Raw genomic sequence first — 22,394 nt, forward strand, 5'->3', positions numbered from 1 at the left:
ACCCTAATACATGCGCTAACAGCATGCGTATATTTTTAGCTATATGCCCCATGTATAGTATAATAAAAGGAAATATACGTCTGCTGAATGCTGATCGGTGTAAAGCAAATCCCATGGTCCCATCTGAAGGCCTTTGACTCCTGAAGTTTTAGCAGCCGTCCTAACTACAAGTCATCAGACTCCCTTTAAAGTTTATGTCACTACTGGTGCCGGGACACACATAAATAAACACAATCACAGCCCTCCGGAGTAAAGGACATCCTTTATATGACTGCAAACAGACAGGTTTTATGTACCCGGAAAAGCTGAAAAACACATGGAGGAAATCACTCTTGAAAGATTTAGTTCGCAGTGCAATTTAGCGTTTTAGTGAAATGTACTGGTGGAATTTATATTTACTTGCTGAGAGGTTTTGGAAGATTTAATTTGGCAGGCGTAGAGTATTTGACCCATGGGCCCTGACCTTATAGATGTTAAAATAAAATAAAAAAGTATGAAAAAAAAAATACATACAGCTGAATGACTGAAGATCTGAAATGTTTCCAACTATAAAAGGCTCCTAAATTGTAACGCAGGAAGTCTCCGGGTCTAAAACACCTCGTAGAGTAAGAAAGAAGAAACTCTGTGGCGATACAGCCTTCCTCAATGGTTGTTACAACTGGTTTAGAGAGAACATATTGTACAGTTGTGCCATATGGATGACTTACCAGGTAATTCTTCTGTATCTACACATCATTAATGTCTGTAGTGGCTCTCCTCCTCCGGTCTCTATTGCTTTGCTTTGTGTGTGGCATGACCCTTTCCAAAAACACTGGTGCAGCTGCAAAACTCTTCAGCCATATTTTTCACCTTAGATTGCAAGCACATACTTACTATGGCAGATTTCCAAGGACCATAGAATTAATATTAAAAACCACATGATGAAGATATATTCCCAGAGAAACCACAAATAATAGGGTCCAAATGATTGAAATGTTCTGCAGGGCTACTTAATATAGAAATTAGTGGTCATTATCCATGATTATTGAGGTTATGATTTTCAATTGTAGACGTATAGACCTCAATTTGGTAAATTAACCCTAAATGATCTTTGTAATAAAGAGGCATTGTGCTCATGAGATAACATTTCTTATCCAACGCATGAGATTTCTTGGGGGTCCAAACACTTTCATCGATAGTCAGAAAAAAGGTCCCGAGTCCCATGTTTGAATGGAGCGCCGGTTGTTCATGTGCGCTAAGGCTTTTTCCAAATTCCAAGAGATTTATTGAATAGTGTAGGATAGCACTTGGTTATCTCTAAAGGTACCTTCACACACAAAGATTTCGTTAATGATATCGTTGCAACGTCACACTTTTTGTGACGTAGCAACGATCCCGCTAACAATCTTGTTATGTGTGACAGCGACTAACGATCAGGCCCCTGCTGGGAGATCGTTGGTTGTTGGGGAATGATCAGGACCTTTTTTTGGTCGCTGATCACCGGCTGTCATCGCTGGATCAGCGTGTGTGACGCCGATCCAGCGATGTGTTCACTTGTAACCAGGGTAAACATCGGGTTACTAAGTGCAAGGCCGCGCTTAGTAACCCGATGTTTACCCTGGTTACCCGGGTGCTGCAGGGGGACTTCGGCATCGTTGAAGACAGTTTCAATGATGCCGAAGTCTTTCCCCTGATCGTTGGTCACTGGAGAGAGCGGTCTGTGTGACAGCTCCCCAGCGACCACACAACGACTTACCAACGATCACGGCCAGGTCGTATCGCTGGTCGTGATCATTGGTAAGTCATTTAGTGTAACGGTACTTTAAGTGTATGGGATGGAACAAGATAGAGCCTAGAACAAACCTGGGTTATCAGGTTGATTACACAGGTAGGTCACATGCATTACCACCAAGCCATTCAATGAAGGAAAATTATCCCCAAAATTCTGGATATCAGTGGTGGTCCTCAATAATTATCATTTATCATCTACTTTGTGGCTAGGCAATAACTGGAATACTAATTTAGCCTTCCAAAGCTTCTAAATAGAACTTAGGTTTTTTATCTGCTGAGGCTATTCATAGTTTTAAAGTGTCTCCCTATGGACTTTTATAATGAGAGCAAGTCTCAAGACTCCCACACACATTAGATAGCTGTTGGCTGAGTGGAAAGTTAGGCGTTGGCCAAATAATCAATCAGCGTTTCACTTTTGATCTAGTGCTCCGGTGTTCTCTATGGTAGAGCCGCTGCCAGCCTGTGCTGTAACCACTTAAATCCAGGGAGCATAAAAGGATCCATATTTGAAATTTACCAGGCCGGATCATTATCTCTCCCTAAGCATCATCTGTCAGGGGAATGTCGGTAAACCTACAGTACATACACTGACTGTAGGCAGATATTGGCTAGTTTGGATGAGTTTAGTATGATGTATATAGAGGCCTTTAGCTGTGGACATGGGAAGTGTATATAAGCTGCTTTCTTGACCCTCATCCTTTTTTTGTTGACCAACACCTCCACCTTTATTATAATACCTGCGATACTTGATGAAGGATAACAGTCTACAAGACCTAATCACCAACTTCCTACCTGCACACAGAGGAGTGATTAGAGCAGACATGAATATGTAAATGACTTGTAGCCAATGTACACCACAATAAACATGTTCTAACCACTGCTCTATTGTAATGTGCGGCCTTAATGTTTGCGTTTCTAATTAAGGTAATATCACAGTCTGGGTGACATGTCTGGCAGACTTGACTCTTCCTTTCCTGTGTATAATTACCTGCTTCCACAGCCTGAAGAAATGAATTTTCATGAAGACTTCTCATTGAATTTCAATACTGTGCAATGCAAAATTCTGAATCTTCCTCTATGAGCCAACATGTAGATACATTAAGAACAAATTTATCTCCAGTCTGCCATACTTCATTGGTAGGGAATAGTCAATGCTCATATAAAGCCCTTGTTCCTTTATGATAAGAACTTTACGCTATCTTGTGCAAACACCCTCAGACCTCTGGGCATCCCTAATGACCACAACTCTCAAGAAGACTTCAAAGTTACAATCCCATATTTGTCAGGAACTTGTGCTCTTTTGCAGTCTATCAAGGGTAGAATAATACTTTGAAGTTTACTCCAAGGGCACCCTAGAGTGATGAAACTCTTGAAGCATCTAGTGTCACTTTGGTATTGGTGGGCTATGGAGACAACCGAAAATCAAAGTCAGTATTGACTTTCCTCAAACTAAAAAATGAAGAAAGCATTTACACACAGAATGTAAATTAGAAATATGTAGTAAGATTTCTATATAGTAATGAAAATCATTTTTAATTTTTCATACATTGAATTGCTCCTAACTCTGCGCAGCAACCTCTATGGGTGTCCTTCTTGAAGCCAGATTATGGGCTTGTTCAGATGAGCATATTAAATGTCTGTGTGCCATCCAAATGCAAAATCAGGTAGCAAACGGACAGCACATAGGGACGGAGGGGGGAATCTCACCACATTTCTGTAAAATCTGAATGCCAGATGGACAGACAAAACGGACACACGGACAGCATATGGATGGTAATGCAGAAAAAAAATTATTTGGATGAAAAACGGAAAATTTTGTATACCCTTGTATGAATCCGGCATATGGCTCTATACTCAGGGAATCTCTAACTATTTTAAGGCTTATTTAACTACTAATTGCTAAGTGTCATAGAAACTCTAAATTGCCCATGGATATAGCTGACAATTCAGTCAAACTGGTAATATTCACATCTGTGAGTGTTACATTGTTGAGATGATCATCCTTCTTAGGGCTCATTCAGACATCAGAGATCGGGCCGCTAATGCACGGACTGGCCACAGGTCTCCCAACAAGACCGTGACCGCTTCATGTATTTCTAACAAGCTGTCTGGCTCAGGCTGGGGGAGCCATTGCCAGTCCGTGCACTGCGGACCAATCTCGGACAGATTTGCATAGACATCTGAATGAGCCTTTAAGGTTGACATGCACAAGCAAATATACGTATTAGCGAATGCCAACACGATTGTTGTAAATTATGATATTGTGATCCTAAAAAGCATTTATACGCTATTAGTAATTCTATATAGTAACATGGTATACCGCAGCACGCAAGATTCATTCATTAGTTGGCTGCTATATAGTGGGGTGTTTTTCAGGGACTTTAATGGGGCTTATTGATTAGAAAAAGATGGCAGCTTCATTTCTGAAATAGCGCTACCACAAACCGCAACTTCACTTACTAACTCCGATGGTAGCTGGAGACAAACACTGAAAGGAGCAGAGGAGCCACTGCTGAGACCTGGACATCGGGTATGTAAGAGCCTTACTCTATTGGCGCTTTGCAGGCTGTTACCTTCTAGTGCCCAGGTTCGGACTGGCCCATAGGGGAACAGGGGAATACCCTGGTGGGCCCCTGTGCAGATCTGGGCCCCCAACCTTACTGTATGGGCAGTACTTGTCATAATTCACTTCATTCACTCTGTACAGAAAAAGCAGCATCTCATTCATTAACCAAACTACCCAGTTTATTATTATATGTAGATATAGGGAAATTTGTGAACCAGTCAAGTAATACTTGTATACAGGTAAAAAATGGGCCCCCAAAAATGAATATAACTGGTGGGCCCTTGGCACCCCAGTCTGACACTGTTTATACATTTACCCAATTTCAATTAGATCTTTCCTCCCCGATTTACATATAGATCTCAAGGCAGGGATATACAATGCAAAAATAGAATAAAATATACAATTGTATGCACTACATGATTGTGCCTAACCTATATCCCATATGGACAAAATATTATGGACAATTCGGAAATATAAATACACGAAAAAACAAAGAAAACAAACCGAACTCAAGCCCAAATTAATAGATAAATATTTATTAAAGGGGTGGAATACACCATGTAGTAGGGGGAAAGAAACCAAAAAGGAGGCACTAAAACCAGGAGACGAAAATATTAAACAAAATCTGTACGCTAATGGCTGCACAAAATAATAAAAACCAAAAAATTGTCAATTATGTGTGAATAAGTAATGGAATATTATTACGTATATATTAATAAATAAATAAATATATAAATGTACACAATACAAGAATTATATATACAAAAAATGACATAAGTGAAAGTGCATGTGCAAAAAATAGTATATATTAATAGTATATATTATATATTGAGAAACCACCTAGACACTAAAGTGCATATAGTGCTTGCATGTGGACATATGTGTTTATGAATATGGTGGCAAAAAGAGTGCAAATGAGCAGCCACTGGAGGTAAGGAGATGGTCAAATACAGGTAGATGCGCTAAAATATATGATTCGGTATACCAAATAATGTTCCCTAAATGCATGAATAGTACATTCACCCGAACCACAAATACCTGTATGAGTGAGAAGTTGTCTCCTGGATGTGCCAGTCCCCGACGCGCGTTTCGGCGTCAGCCTTCGTCAGGGGGTTACATTTACCCAATTTCAATTAGATCTTTCCTCCCCGATTTACCCCTAGAAACATTTCTTCAGAAAGAGAATCCGTGGCACTATATGGCTGTACGACCTAATCACGTCTAGAACTCCATATTATGGTACTGCACACTCCAATTTACTATGTGTTTAGCCCCTAAACACAGTCAACACATTTGGCCAATGTTAAAACCAAATGGAAGATTTGGGGCCAGTTATCTTCTGATAAAATTCATTTTATTAGAGTTGTAGCTTTCAATAAGAGGTCAAATAGAAAGTATAGTAACTGTGGGGAAACAGCACAAGTCTTCCTGGCACTATCGGATGTAGGTATATATTTTGTATGCTGTCTGCTTGCTACAAACAGATGTGCATGTCAATAATACCTCCTTCCCCACTAAGCATCAATGCCTATACTTTTCTGTAATACCAAAACTAATTTTTGGGGAAAACTTATATTTTAGTTGACAATGCAGGTTGTCCTCATTGTGTCCTTTTGTATTAATACTAATTATTAGTCTTCCTGTCATTTGTGCGTTTTGTGTTCATCTCCATCTTCTATATTGACAGCTGTGGATTCCATTGAACCAAAAAAGAAAAAAAAAGTCAAATAAAAATAAAATATAAATTGCATGCAGAAAAGACAAAGCCTTGCATTTATTATCCAGGATATTCAGTGCAGCATTCAATAGGAGCACCAAGCAACAATAGGGTGGAAATTATTTCTAGGAACTTGGCCAAAGATTGTACTTTTTGACATGTTTTTTATTTTATCACAATGATAATAAACCAAGATAGATTCCTATTCTGCATATTGCCTGTTTAAACACCAAGCTACTGTATAATTCTGCAGATAGGGTTAACTGTTTGAGTGCCAAAAGAGAAGAGTGTGTGGAGCTGGCCACAGATGTGCATGATACAACTAGTGATGAGCCTTTATTTTAGCATTGCAGGATTGGGAATATTGTTTTTTTAACATGTCCAATTCTTTGCAGCTTCTTGTCTCCCCGAGAACAGAAACCTCTGGCGACAGCTTATTTCCCTCTCCCAAATAAACACAGATGTACAATCACCAAGCTGACTGGACATGTAGACGAGTGGTTAGGAGGAAGACATCATTGAGGTGATGTTTTTCTTCCAGAAGTCAAGAAAAATGCTGGATAAATAGCGTAATACATACAGGAAACCCCAAGACTGGAGAACATACATCACATAAGATACATGGAGACTGCAGTCTCAGTGTCTCCTATGTGATGTATGTATACCAGTCTCAGAGTTTCCTTTGTGAAGCATATATAGCAGTCTCCATGAATCCTATGTAATGTATATATAACAGTCTTGGGGGTTTCCTATATGATGAATATACAGCAGTCTCTGTGTCTGCTATGTGATGTATATATAGCAGGCTTGGGGTTTCCTATGTGATGTATATATATCAGGCTTGGGGCTTCCTATGTGATGTATATATAGCAGGCTTTGGGGCTTCCTATGTGATGCATATATAGCAGTCTCCTATGTGATGTATATATAGCAGGCTTTGGGGCTTCCTATGTAATGCATATATAGCAGTCTCCTATGTGATGTATGTATAACAGGCTTGGGGCTTCCTATGTGATGCATATATAGCAGTCTCCTATGTGATCTATATATCGCAGGCTTGGGGCTTCCTATGTAATGTATATATAGAAGTCTCTTATGTGATGATTGTATAGCAGGCTAGGGGCTTCCTATGTGATGCATATATAGCAGGCTTGGGGATTACTATGTGATGCATATATAGCAGGCTTGAGGATTCCTATGTGGTGCATATATAGCTGTCTCCTATGTGATGTATATATAGCTGACTTGGGGTTTCCTATGTGATGCATATATAGCAGACTTGGGGTTTGTCATGCGATGCATATATAGCAATCTCCATGTCTCCTATGTGATGCAGACACCAGACCTCTTACTGCTTGAGTACTATAAATGCAACGTGAGCAGTGATCAATTTCCTATTGTGAGGGGAAATATACAGTGTAATATACAGCTGTGTTCAGAACAACTTACTGTTGTGTGTTCTTTACAAAACGTATGACATAAAGTCACCAGTTCTCCAGACTCATGCAAATCTGGAAACGCAATTACGAGTAGCAACATCATTGCACCAAAGAGAAGCAGCTCCTGCCATCACATTAGGGGCAAGTTAATCGTATGACCAAATATAGCATAATCTTCAATTTGATGATATTGTGCAGTACACGACTGATGAGATTAATTTCCAAATGGCCCTTGGCATAAAAAAAAAAAAAATTCCCCCACCCCTCATCTACCCACAAACATAACTACAGCACTTTCAAAGTGCATTAAAAGGGGATGTCCACTTACTGGACAATCCCTTTTTAAATGAAGCACTACCCGTGGTAAGCTAAAACAACATTCATCTCGTGCACCAGCGCCATTCCAGAGCTCATGTGACGCTGCTATGCCAAGTGAGCCCCCCAATCATTTAGCGACAGTTATCGGGCAGCTGTCCAAGTGAAGCGCAGCATGCCAAAAGCCACGCGAACCATGGCAGACCCGACATCATGTTGTTGATTAAATGTCATTTTCAATTTCACAAGGGGGACTACTGTATTTAAAAATGCATTATTCAAGAAGTGGACAAATGCTTTAAATGATAAAGGGGCAGTTTCGTGGTTAAAACTAATTGAACGGTTATCCGATATCATCTTATCAGTATTTTGGATTGCACCGTAATATTTAATATCTACCGTATGTATTAGTCCTGTGAATGGAATACATTACGCTCGGCATTTCTTCAGCCTGCAATGCTGATTGCCTAATCCGCTTCAGCAGCCTTAGAGTTAACAGCCCACAGAAGAGCAGACAGGGAATGACAGCTCAGTGCTGGGTCCTGCAGAGAAAGGGTTACATGCGCCCTCTAGTGGCCGGCCTGGCCTGTGCAGGCAGCCTGCAGAGGAGTTACCTCACTGGGGCAGGCCCTGGTGAAGCCTCTCCTCCTGCCATGACATCAGCCCACACTCAGCCACTGCGAGCTGCTGCTGGAAGTTCAGACTTTGAGGTGGGCACAGAGGACCCAACACTTCTCAGCAGCGCACAGGGAATGCTGCTGCCTGGTACCAGCTCACACAGCTAGCTGCTGCCTGCCCTTCTCTATGGTGATCCTACAGCCTTATTTATAGGACTACAACTGGAATATTCCCTCTGCACAGCCATCTGCTCACTGGATTCTCTGCTGCACTGATCTTCCAGGTAAGGCACAAATCACGGACCTCTCCTCCTCCTCCAGCCATTAGCAGCAGTTCTTCTCCTTCCATAGCACTTCATACAACCATGGCTGCTTCACTACTTGGTTTATAGTTACAAATGACATCTCAGAAGTACAAGATGCAAGGGAAGAAAGAGTGTCAGCTCCTGAGCAGCACAAGTTCCCTCCCATAGACCCCCATCATCCCAGGGCACAGCTAGTAGGGGGCTGCAGGTGACCCCCCAATACTTGGGAGCAGACTATTAATAACCCTAGCTGTAGAGAGTAATACATGGAGATAGTGCTGGAGCAGCAGACTTTGCACAAACATAAATGAACAGCTACACCTACATTTCAAAGCCTGAATTGCTGTATGGCAAAAATCAGAAGAAAAAAAAACCTTAAAGCCCATTCCTGAGGGAATCAATCCCTTTTTATTTCTAACACTCCCCCTCTCTCCTATGCTAGACATTAAACTGCCTGGACAAGTGAAGTATGTGACCAGCATAGCAATGGCAGCACAGATAATGGCGAGCTTATAGCTCAGCATTGTCTCGGTGCTGGGGAACCCCACTGACAATGGGGAATTATGGTTTTTAAATATGTAAAAAGCTGCAAGGGGACTAGATCAGGGGAGATTAGCAAGTTAATGGCAAGTTGTGGCTACTTGTGCCTCCCCATTCACTTCCCTGGGCTCATCCATCACATGCCCTAGGTAGCCTGAGCCGCTTACCGGCTATATAACTGGGATTTATAGACAGTTGGTGTTTAGTAAGGGGGTCAGGCCACTGGGAAGGGGGCACAATGGTGAGCGCTGGACCTTTGTGTCAGCCCTGGGCTAGCTCTGGTTCCTGGCTGCTACCCATGGGCTGCAGCTGCTCACAGACCACAGTGATAGTGAATAGGGAAGAAATGGGACAAAATCCGTCTTCCCCATCATACCACTGGCCCATTCATCCAGATTAATCCCTGCAAATATATTCATTCAGCATTAGCCTGTAATCGTGTTATTGCCATATAATGTGCAGAAGGCTCAGGCTGCCTCTGATACCACCCTGCCAATAACCATGCCCAATACATACAACAGCCTATTCATACAGCACTACTGCACATGTCTGCACACAACGCTCACCTTAGCCCTAGCTACATACTGACACATTTTTCAGGCCATTTTTGCTCCCATTTTGTACTTTGCACCCACCCAAAACCGATCCAGCACTTCACTAGTTAACAGCAAACGAAACCTATTCTATGAAAGCATCAGATTACTGATCATACCCTCTGTATGCCCCTCATTGACCAGCTCTCTATAGCAATAGATCTGTGTCCCCCCCATTCCCCATATAAAAGCCACAGAAATACATTTGGTGAAATTCTGGCTGCTGTCACACTTTGTTACTAGACTATTAATTATCTATTCCCCCGGTCCATTCTCTCTGTACAGCACTGTCCAATCAGATAAACTCCAATTATGCTCGCCATCCAGCGCCTGCGGGTGTGCTGCCCTAACTAACATGGCTCTCCCGCAGGATGAAAAAACACAATTATCTGTTTAGGCTCAAAGCAGAAAAAAAAATCTCAGTGCATGAAAAGACCGTCTTCTAAGAAGCCATTCTGTACTGCTTGGGCTGACACTCAGTTTTTTTCTCTTCTTTTTTTTTTACTCTTTGCAAAAATAATTCCCTCTAAACATCTTATATATCTCCCAGCTTATAGTGCTGTAGATGCTTTTCATCATAAGACATGCACATATACCAACATATAAATACCTACATACAAAACAAGCTGGAATGCCTTTGTGCATATCTACATGGATAGATAACACATACATACACAAAACAGACATAAATGGCTGCATATATACCTAGATCAATAGATAACACATACATGTATACAAAACATGCATAAATGGCTGCATATATACCTAGATCAATAGATAACACATACATGTATACAAAACATGCATAAATGCCTGCATATATATCTATATGAATAGATAACACATACATATATACAAAACATGCATAAATGGCTGCATATATACCTATATGAATAGATAACACATACATGTATACAAAACATACATAAATGGCTGCATATATACCTAGATCAATAGATAACACATACATATACACAAAACATGCATAAATGGCTGCATATATACCTATATGAATAGATAACACATACATATATACAAAACATGCATAAATGGCTGCATATATACCTAGATCAATAGATAACACATACATGTATACAAAACATGCATAAATGCCTGCATATATATCTATATGAATAGATAACACATACATATATACAAAACATACATAAATGGCTGCATATATACCTAGATCAATAGATAACACATACATATACACAAAACATGCATAAATGGCTGCATATATACCTAGATCAATATAACACATGTATACAAAACATGCATAAATAGCTGCATATATACCTAGATCAATAGATAACACATACATATATACAAAACATACATAAATGGCTGCTATATACCTAGATCAATATAAACACATACATATACACAAAACATGCAGAAATGGCTGCATATACACCTAGATCAATAGATAACACAAAACAAACATGTATGTCTATATGAATAAACACATACCGTACGTATATACAAACACCAAATATATCTATAAATGAGCAGACTTAAGAGTATAAACATAAAAATGGGGCTAAACTTTAGAGGTGACTGTGTATGATGGGATTTGTAGTCCCCCAACAGCCACATGCTGACCATTTCTATTATAGTCTATAGGTCTGGCTATATAAATGGGGTGAGATCTCCTTTGGGACTGATACTTTTTCGTACCCCATGACCTAGGGCTGCCGAAAGTGAGCCATGGCCAGTTGAGGTATAAAGAAAGCACTCTCTTTTCAGCACAGAGCCTTTTGCACCATTTCTTGTGTTTGCTGCATTGTGAGGAGTAATCACTAAATAAATGCCATGGTTAATGAAATCAACATGGCCATTAGGGCTTCCCTGATCCCTTCAAAAGGAGAACTTTTCCTTGGCCTCGCACACACCACTGTTCCACTCAACAGGAGACTTTGTTGCAATTAAAGTCAGGAAAGCCGGACAGAAGCAGAGAGTGTCTGACTTGTGGGTCTCAGCAGAAAAAGGCGTCTAACAGCGTTTACCACCCCCCAGTGGGCATCAGCTCAGCTGGAAAGACGTTGGCGCAAGTTTTTCAGCTGAAAAATGTTTTCTTTTCCTTTTTTCACCCCCCCTTTAACGTCTTGAACAAAGAAGAAGTCAGTGCTGCTTCTCAGCTATACATGCAGGATCTGGAAAAATATGATCCTTTCCAGCATGTACAAGACAAGTTTGCAGCCATACATGTAGAATTTCCGATAAAACACAAAACAGGACCTTGACATAAAACATCCTTTTCTCCCTTGTGTGAAAAGCTTTCCATTACAAGCCTTGCATAGATCAAAATGCTGATACAAGCCAAGTGACCTGCCTGGGCTGTTACATCACCGTCTGCCACGAAGGTTACACTGTAACGACTGCAATTCTTAAGACACTCAATACCTGTATAAATATTACACTGTACAATTATGATTTCATAGATGCCAATATACAATGTTTGCAATCATTTTGCAATTTATAACTACCGTAATTATTTCTAAAATGGCAAAAAAGTCTTGGGTGTCGAGGAACATCGCCAATTTGCATTCGCATTGTGAACGTGTCGCCACTTGTCACACCCTGGGGTGAAGAGTCAGGCATTTTTTAAACTGTTTAACAGGTAGCACTCCAAAAACTTCCTGCACTTGTAGAAACAATGAAAGCAATTGTTCCACCTGATGCTTACATGTCGTTGTGAGTCACCTTGGCCAAGTCTTGGAGGCAATACCGAGCCATGTCCATGTAGCGGTCTTTGGAAATCTGTCATTGGCTAGGGTTTTTTTTTTTAATGAATTTCTGCTGGGACCAGAATAGTGAGGAAATTGGACATGACATGGTTTTTATCTGAAGTTTATTGAATTTTGTAAACATTGCAGAAAAAACTCGTGTGCGTGGTATTAGATTGCAGGCAGCGGAGTCAAAAGAATCTACTGGGAGTGATATTCCTACTCTTCATGATTATACTTGCTGATTCGGAGACCCAGAGGGGCTTTTCGTTTTATGTGTCTGCTATCTGCATGATTTCTAGAGAGAATCTTATGAGTAATGTATGGTAAGCTAAACTATTATACTATATATTAACTATGCTAAAATCTCATATTGACCTAAACCAAAATACTCTTCAAAAACCTGAAGTTCTGGTTCACAAATGGTACAGATCCTTCCATTTTTAATACGTTCAAGCCACCAAAGACTATTTTCTAGTTCTGGGTCTACATGAAATCTTTAGTTTTAGATCTAAATCTGACTGTATGGATGTAAATCTACAGTAATTGCAGCGTAATTCATTATTCCCAAAACTAATTTAGTCCAAAATAAATTTATAAATGGAACTGAGCTCAGGGCACAGCTGCACCACATTTCTTCTCCATGAGGCCTAAGCCCTAAAATAACTGGAATATCTCCCAAAATCCATCGAATATTTTAGTCCCCTATCTCGATTTAGGAAAAAATTTAATGACATGGCATGATGGAAGTGGCCAATTGTACATCAGGTTACCTTGAAAGGTCCCACTCGTCTTTTCTCATGGTTGCTGGTAAACAAAAGAGACAAGAACCTGTATGAAATCTGATGATCGTGGATAATGTGACTGCTACTAGCCAAGCTGTCATCAATTCCAAAAATGTGAAACACAAGAGAACGTGCAAGAAGCAAACACGACTGCAAATATCACCCTAAAGTCAGATAAATTAAAAATCATATTTGTGTGTTGTGTATCCAGCCACACGACACCACAAAGGCACGGCCTGACTAGAAGGAATGTACCAGCCTTTAAGCCGGTTGCAAAACCATTGAAAAGAATAGAAACAAGCATCCCACTCTCTTCCGCCGTGACCAGGCCCAGGTCATATTTGATGTATAATGACTCAAGGTCAATCAATGCACATACAAAAGAATTAAAGACGGGTTAGTCGGCCCATGGCAAGAGGATTGTCCAGGGCTATGGCTGGAACATCATAGCTTGCTATTGATATGCAAAACATATCATATCAAACAGAGGGGCAAACAGATGTGTCGGGGGCCATCTCTTTATAAGCCCCTGAAGAATTTACTTTTTTTTCCAGCAGTCATGATTCCCTTTAAGCTTTGCTTTTGTTTCATGGCTTTTTTTTTTAATGCTCCTGTATTGTTTGCTATACTTTTTTTTTTGCAGCCAAAAGGCCTACAGTCACCATAGATCCTAATGAGCTTTCAGTTAAGTCCAGCACAGACCCTACTACAATAGCAGCATTAGACCATTGGTTTGCATGACAATGAGGGTTAAAAAGACACAGTTTAACACTCAACATAAAAAAAACAAATACTATTACTCTTATGGCAACCATTGCAGTCATTTCCTCTTCTCATGCATGCTAATGAAGGCAAAGCCGTTCACTTAAAGCTGCTTTTTTAGGTTTTTTTTCTTTTTTGCATTCGTCTGTTTACAAGTGCTGTCAGTGACAAGATGGAGAAGTAAAAACATGAATCGATCCCTCTGATGAAATAAATATGGAGAAAGTTTAAAATGGCCTCTTAATTAAGAGCAGGCAGATTGTAGAAGTTGTAAAAATACTTTTATCGTATGTTTGGCTGCTGCTCAGATTCACTCCAGCAGTTGTTAAAATAAATTCAACACATGGTAATAATCAGACACGGAGACAAACATCAGTGGAGACTGTGGAAAGTAAAGTGTTAAATTCTGATTTTTTGGGGGGGGAAACGATGCATGTACTGGTAGGTGTCAAAATAGTCTAGGAGCAGAGTCTCATCCTCACAAGTTACCACAGGAAGCCACCAGTCCTCGAGTCTTCTGAAAAATACTAAAACTCTTCCATACATGCATAGTAAAATGGTGTCTCTAGAGCTGCCTAGGTCCCCCCCTCCTCCCGGCACCATATTTTAGGCAGGATATACAGTCCCAGTTAGCTTAACCCTATATTAAAGATTTATCATGTGGAGATAGAATTTATTTTATATAAAAGAGGTCTCTGGCATTTATTATTCAGCATACTGGCAATGCGGAGCATTTTAATTCTGGAACAGATGCTCTGCTTGCTGGATGCCATGTAATTACTGAGTGGAGAAGCAAATTGCTACTACGGCATTCCTTAATTTCAGGGTCAAGTATTTCCAGCTTACTCCAAATTCTTTTACTTGTCACTCTAAGCACCTTGGCAGGTTGACCCTTACATCTTAAAGGATACAAAAAGCTAGAAAAAAATGTGCACAAATCAAAAAGGGGAATAAAACGTGTGTAATGGAATATTCTAACATTTATTTGGCTGAGCTTGGTGGCTAAGAGATGATATGGTAGTCCTAACTTTACTATGTGCTGGTGCCATACGCACACAGGAGGACGACAGTATGTGAGGTCACTACTGCCTAGTGATGTCAAGCAGTCCATAATAGGCCAAATGATGCTTCAATCGATTGTTGGCAAGTAGCCAACAAAGATGACTCTCCCACACACCGGAGAGCAGATGGACACCAGCTGACACATCGGCCATTGGCTTATCTCTAGTAGAGCAATGCAATTTGCACTCCGAAATTGGACTTATATCCACAATCAACATCATTGACCATCAGTTGGCTGGCTCCTCTAAACACATTACACGTTGGTACTGGTTGATTCGGCTGACATTAGTCTAGTGCGTATGGGGGCCTTAGTCTAGTGCGTATGGGGGCCTTAGTCTAGTGCGTATGGGGGCCTTAGTCTAGTGCGTATGGGGGCCTTAGTCTAGTGCGTATGGGGGCCTTAGTCTAGTGCGTATGGGGGCCTTAGTCTAGTGCGTATGGGGGCCTTAGTCTAGTGCGTATGGGGGCCTTAGTCTAGTGCGTATGGGGGCCTTAGTCTAGTGCGTATGGGGGCCTTAGTCTAGTGCGTATGGGGGCCTTAGTCTAGTGCGTATGGGGGCCTTAGTCTAGTGCGTATGGGGGCCTTAGTCTAGTGCGTATGGGGGCCTTAGTCTAGTGCGTATGGGGGCCTTAGTCTAGTGCGTATGGGGGCCTTAGTCTAGTGCGTATGGGGGCCTTAGTCTAGTGCATATGGGGGCCTTAGTCTAGTGCGTATGGGGGCCTTAGTCTAGTGCGTATGGGGGCCTTAGTCTAGTGCGTATGGGGGCCTTAGTCTAGTGCGTATGGGGGCCTTAGTCTAGTGCGTATGGGGGCCTTAGTCTAGTGCGTATGGGGGCCTTAGTCTAGTGCGTATGGGGGCCTTAGTCTAGTGCGTATGGGGGCCTTAGTCTAGTGTGTATGGGGGCCTGAACAGTATGAGTTCAGTGATTTGTACGTAGCAAGGACATATACTGTATATTAGGGAGCTGCTTGAGAAGATATTTCATCATCTTGAGACACAGTAACTGGACAGCTCGTGTGCCCAGGCTGGAATGGCTTCGGGTCTTGGTTATCTATTACATGTCTAAAACTTGTGGACAGCAGGGGATTGTGCTTCGGTTTGTAATAGAAAAAGACAGGCGTCACCGCTTGCTAAAGTAATTTCTCTGCAGTTGGTTGATTGAAGCTGACTTCAATTACAGTTGCTCTTGGATGAATGCTCTGGAATGGCCAATGTGAAATAATAGAAATCATGGCAGAAACTGGCACCATGGCAGTGACCTTTGGAAACTTTGAAGTTTAGCCATAACGTATAAAGTCAATAGTTGTGATTATAATGAAACTAATGACCTCCAATCGGTCTACCCTGGCCTGTATTTATGAGTTTTATGTGACATTTCACTCTCCCCAATTGATAGTTATAATTTCTCTCTTTCCAGAAATCGTCAAGAAGCAGGAACTTCGAAGAGCCAGCACATTTTTTTTCCTATTGAAAATGTTGTGATAAATTACTTTCTGATCTTCATCTTCCAACAGTTTTTTTTTCTGCAATTGCGGTTTTAAGTTTGGCTTGGAAACCGTGGTGTTTTCACAACGGGTGTGAACCTTTTGGGATGTGACTACTGTACAGAGAGCATTCATGGTAGAATTTGCACAGGAAAGACAAGAAGGAAAGCATGTACCCACTCTGAATGCACTATTTATTCCCGGCTTTGCTTTATGAATAATGCCGCTGGTGTGGAGTTAATTTTACTGGCGTTCCTGAGGAGCATTTATAAATGAAAAGTCCATTTCTGGCATGAAAATAAGCCAACCAAGGGGGATTATAAAGAAACCGTTAATCTGGCATTGGAGGAAATATCACATGGTTGCAGGAAACCGAAACTAGTTTAACATAAGATTTGGTGTCGGCAGGAAACGTTTGCTGGGATGTGGACAAGAGATGGTCAGATTCGGACCCTTCTTCCAAGTTAGGATTGTTTGAATATACACTGAGCCGAGGAACAGCTAAATGAGATAACCCAGACCTTGCTATTCTGGGAACACGAGGCTTTCAAACAGCTCTGCCCACGAGAGAATTCAAAGGAACATCAGCTCACACTTCAGGTATGTCTTTGTCTAGTGTCTATTAAGTGCTGATAATGGTGGGGATGAAAAGAAGTAGGGGAATCTCCGACAGAAATGCACTATAGCTCATGACTCAAGATGTCCTTCAGACCTCTTTGTTAGATAGCTCTTTTTCATGTACTGCAGCCTCCAACAGCGATATATCATCCATTTATTTAGGATCTACATAATCTTTTGGGGTTTTCTCATTTTTAGAACCCATCTCATAATAATGAACAACACTTTTTGACTGCTTTATGCCTTAACCTAGCGCATAGAAGCACTATTCATCAGCACATTGAGGTTATAAAACAAACATGAACAATTAAAAAAAAAAAAGCTGAGAGACCATATTTTTAAAAATAAAAATGCAATAAGAAATTCCTAATATGTATACCAGGGGGATGAAGTGAAAAATAGTATATGCCCAAAAGTATTTAAAAAAATTACAATATGACCTAGTTAACACCAAAACCTATTTGCTGAATTTTATTCTAGAAATAATTTATATTACGGTTACAGTTTAAAAAAAAATGTGACCAGAGGCTCTCTTTACTATAGTTGTAAAGCAGGCATTTACTAGATTTATAGTTTTCTCTGAACACTATGAATAAAACATCATCACATAGGAGTCCATGATTTGTCTGGCTTGCTTTGCACAGCAGAACTGTATGTACAGTATAGCTCACCAGTGCCCCTACTGGATATGTTGTATATAGCAGCCGTAAAATGCTCAGTCTTACTCTACTAATCTACTAACGCAAGAAAGTCATGCAAACCATCTTCAAGTTAATCTAACTTATTTCCTAATATTTTAGATTTAGGAACATCATAACTATCTTGAGCGTAATAAGTCTTCAATTCAAGCTTTACTAAATCAGCTACCAGTATACACACCGAAACCCTTGTGTGACTCCATATTAATAATTTTGACATGCATGATAATTACTCCCATTTTATCCAGGGTTAAAACATGCATAGTACTTAATTAGGCATTTCAATAGCATCCTTATGGTCAATTCTACATAAATTAGCTTCTCATTAGAAATACATTTTCTGTGCAATCTCATGTAAGAAATTAATGCAGACAATGTATATTTTTTTTTCTTTCTTGCAGACCAGCTACCTTAAGCTTTTTTTCCTTTATGACCATGAGTGCTGAAACCTGGAACTATATTGTTGCTTGGACCCAATTATTATTATTACTTCGAATGGCGCCACAGTATGTCAGTGCCAAACCGTGCCCTTCAGTATGCCGCTGTGATGGAGGCTTCATTTATTGCAATGATAGAGACTTGACATCTATTCCCTCGGGGATACCAGAGGATGCTACAACTCTATACCTTCAAAATAATCAGATAAACAATGCGGGGATATCATCTGACTTGAGAGGCTTGGATAAAGTGGAGAGAATCTATTTATACCGCAACAGTCTAGACGAATTTCCAATTAACCTTCCCAAAAATGTTAAAGAATTGCACCTGCAGGAAAACAATATACGGACTATTACTTATGATGCACTTGCCCAGATTCCTGCTATTGAAGAGCTTCACCTGGATGATAATTCCGTGTCTGCAGTAAGCATTGAGGATGGTGCATTTAGAGACAACATCTATCTCCGACTTCTATTCCTTTCACGAAACCACCTAAGCACAATACCCTGGGGTCTGCCTCGCACCATTGAGGAGCTACGTTTAGATGATAATCGCATTTCTACTATTGCAGAAATCTCTTTGCAAGACCTTACAAATCTAAAGCGTCTTGTTTTGGATGGAAATCTCTTAAACAATTATGGCCTTGGGGAAAGAGTCTTTATGAACTTGATTAATTTGACAGAGCTTTCATTAGTTCGAAATTCATTGACATCTCCTCCTGCAAACCTGCCAGGCACCAACCTGAGAAAGCTTTATCTACAGGAGAACCACATGAACTATGTGCCACCCAACGCATTTGCAGACCTAACCCAACTTTATCGTCTTGATATGTCAAACAACAACCTAACTTCTTTACCTCAGGGCATTTTTGATGACCTGGACAATTTGACGCAGTTGTACCTACGTAATAATCCCTGGTATTGTGGTTGTAAGATGAAATGGGTTCGAGACTGGCTGCAGTCTTTGCCTTCCAAAGTTAATGTCCGTGGACTGATGTGCCAGGCGCCAGAACGTGTCAGAGGGATGACTATTAAAGATCTTAACAAAGAGCTATTTGATTGTAAGGACAGAATTTATGTAAAGCCAGTCCATATTACAACTACAACTATGTTAAACACATTGCTTCCGGCACAAGGACAACGTCCAGTATCTGTGACCAAACAGCCTGAGATAAAGCCACCTGACCTCAACAAAATCTACAGAACCACTCCGATACCAGTTAGGAAAATTATCACTATTAACGTGAAATCGGTCACTGTTGAAACTATTCACATTTCTTGGAAAATTGCCTTACCAATGAAATCACTGCGGCTGAGCTGGCAATTGGGTCACAGTCCAGTTTTTGGGTCTATAACAGAAACCATTGTCACAGGTGACAGAACAGAATACCTGCTGACAGCTCTCGAGCCAGAGTCTCCATACCGAATATGTATGGTTCCCATGGAAACCGAAAACTTCTTCTTACTGGATGATACTCCCGTGTGCATCGAAACAGAGACTGCTCCACTTAAAATGTACAACCCAACCACAACATTAAACAGAGAACAGGAGAAGGAGCCTTACAAAAACTCAAACTTGCCCCTAGCAGCCATCATCGGTGGAGCGGTGGCGCTGGTGGCAATCACACTCCTGGCGCTGGTGTGCTGGTACGTTCATCGGAATGGTTCCCTTTTTTCCAGGAACTGTGCCTACAGCAAAGGCAGGAGAAGAAAAGACGACTACGCAGAGGCGGGAACTAAAAAGGACAACTCCATTTTAGAAATCAGGGAGACCTCTTTTCAGATGATACCAATAAATAATGAACCAATGTCCAAGGAGGAATTTATTTTGCACACTATATTTCCATCTAATGGAGTAACCTTGTACAAAACCAGTCACAGTGAAAGCAGCAGTAACAGGAGCTACAGAGACAGTGGTATACCAGATTCTGACCATTCACATTCATGATGCTTAAGGGCACACGACTTTTTATAGGAACTCTAATGAGTGAATGGAATTCACTGTTCTACTGCAAAACACTGGATTAGTAAAACACAAAAAGAACATTCGAAGGAGCAATGTACTGTACATTTGCCATATAATTTATATTTAAGAACTTTTTATTAAAAGTTTAAAAATTTCAGGTTGCTGCTACGATTAAATGTAGTTTGTCGCCTGACCACAATTCTCTATTTTTAGTATTTTTTGTAATTTGTACTGTATTTTTCCTTGCTAATATTGAAGTTACAGACCATTTAACTTTTTTTTTGTGTTCTACAGAGTAAAAGAAAAAAAAATGACATGTTGACTGTGAAAGTGAATTTCTTTGATGTGTTGAACAATCAGGATTTTTTTTTTTGTTTTCTCATTTTTTTCTTTTCCAAGATCTTTGTAGTATAAGCACAGGCCGTTTTGCATTTCATTTTAAACATGGTATAAATAAGATGTAGCTACAAAAGAAAAAAAAAGGAAAAAAAAAAAAGAAAATATTCAAAGCATTTAAACAGTATTGTTGGGTCTGTAAAAAAAAAATAAAATGTACACAACGTTACTCAATAAAAAGAAAACAAAATTCAATGTGTGTAGTAATGGGCATTACCCTTGTTTCAAAAAGAACCACAAGTACCACGCCAAGGTATCTAGAAAGTTATTGTTGATATATTGACCCATGCATGCTAGGAAATGACTAGATCAAAAAAAGGTCAGTACAACAAAGAAATTAATGGGGGGTGGGGGTTTATGAGAATTTCAATAAAGAAATACTTTTATAAAAGATTGAGCTTTGTCCTAATATTTTTAGACTTGTAGATAAATTAACACGTAAAATGTAACGTAAAACACTTTTTATAAACAAAAAACCCAAAACAAAGTGCATCCATTCAGCATTACATGGGGTTAACAAAAAAAATCAACATGATGATATATACTTAAAGCCAGAAAGCAAAAATTAAATGATATTGCCTTTAAGAATATCATATAAATCATCAACTAAGCCGTTACCCGTAGCGCCCCTTCAAAAATGTAAAAACAAAAATCTTTATCTTGATGCCCATTACTACATCATTACATGTGTTATAAATACGTACCATGTTATTTTGCCTTTTTGTTAATTTAATATTTAAAACCGGATACATATTTGTTGCCGTATACCCTCCCCTTCCGTTTTTTTATTTTTTCAAAACAATTCCAAAGTGCGTTGTATGCTCTTTGGTCAGTATTGTATGTGCCTTGATCCAATGCTACACATTCTGCTTTGTTTTGTGTTTTTTTTTTAGGGTTTTTTTTTTTTTGGACAGTGACAATTTTTCATACTTGCGAACTATGAAAAATATTGATCTTATCTCTGAATAAAATAAAAAAGAAACAAAACATTTACTTTTGATTTGGTTTATTAAGCTCATAAATATGATCCACGGACGTCTAAAACGTGACTACATTTGCAAACTATTATTAGGAAACCTAATCAGCAGCAATTATTTGCAGGCTTCTATTGCTTCTTTGTTCGGTGAAGTCCTATCATTTTGTAGCTGCAATTTTCACCATTGGGCTATCAAAAGTATTAAGTGTCATGCAACCTTAGAATTGCAAACATACCAGCAGAAGGCAAGCGAGGCACAAATAAGTCCCCAAGGGTCAAGTAAGCACCCAACTGTCTAAACATCACTTATGAGCAAGCTTCAGTACTTAGTTTGTCTGGTTAAAGCAGATGAAGATTGACTGCCCTAAGAAATTGCCCTAATTTATGGTTCTTAAGAGAGACCATTCTTTTCTTCCTTGTGGAGAGGTGGGAGGGGGTTGTGAAAATGATGTTGACATAACTTTAGTATGAATTTCCTGTTATGTTATGGATTACCACCATTGGCGATTGGCAACCTGCCATATATTGAAGATACTAAATAGCAATGGCCCATGATGATCTTAGACTGGTAACTTTTTTTTAATTTCCAATATAGAAAAATGTTACCTCTGGTATGTA

General features: G+C 39.9%; 2 protein-coding genes across 7 annotated transcripts in view; one reads left to right on the top strand and one right to left on the bottom strand.

Moving 5' to 3' along the window:
* Positions 1 to 22,394, bottom strand: part of MACROD2 (mono-ADP ribosylhydrolase 2) — a 2,991,260-nt gene that overhangs the window by 2,368,536 nt on the left and 600,330 nt on the right. The window lies entirely within an intron of this gene.
* FLRT3 (fibronectin leucine rich transmembrane protein 3) lies at positions 8,391 to 21,789 on the top strand. The gene is made up of 3 exons (XM_069768756.1): positions 8,391 to 8,708; positions 16,619 to 17,285; positions 18,403 to 21,789. Exon 3 carries the CDS (start codon positions 18,431 to 18,433, stop codon positions 20,384 to 20,386), a length of 1,956 nt encoding a protein of 651 aa, XP_069624857.1. The 5' UTR covers positions 8,391 to 8,708; positions 16,619 to 17,285; positions 18,403 to 18,430; the 3' UTR covers positions 20,387 to 21,789.

This window comes from Ranitomeya imitator, chromosome 5 (genome assembly GCF_032444005.1).
Source record: "Ranitomeya imitator isolate aRanImi1 chromosome 5, aRanImi1.pri, whole genome shotgun sequence".
NCBI classification, from domain to species: Eukaryota; Metazoa; Chordata; class Amphibia; order Anura; family Dendrobatidae; genus Ranitomeya; species Ranitomeya imitator.

Coding starts and splice junctions, on each gene's coding strand:
- FLRT3 (XM_069768756.1), top strand. CDS start 18,431: ATGACCATGAGTGCTGAAACCTGGAACTATATTGTTGCTTGGACCCAA.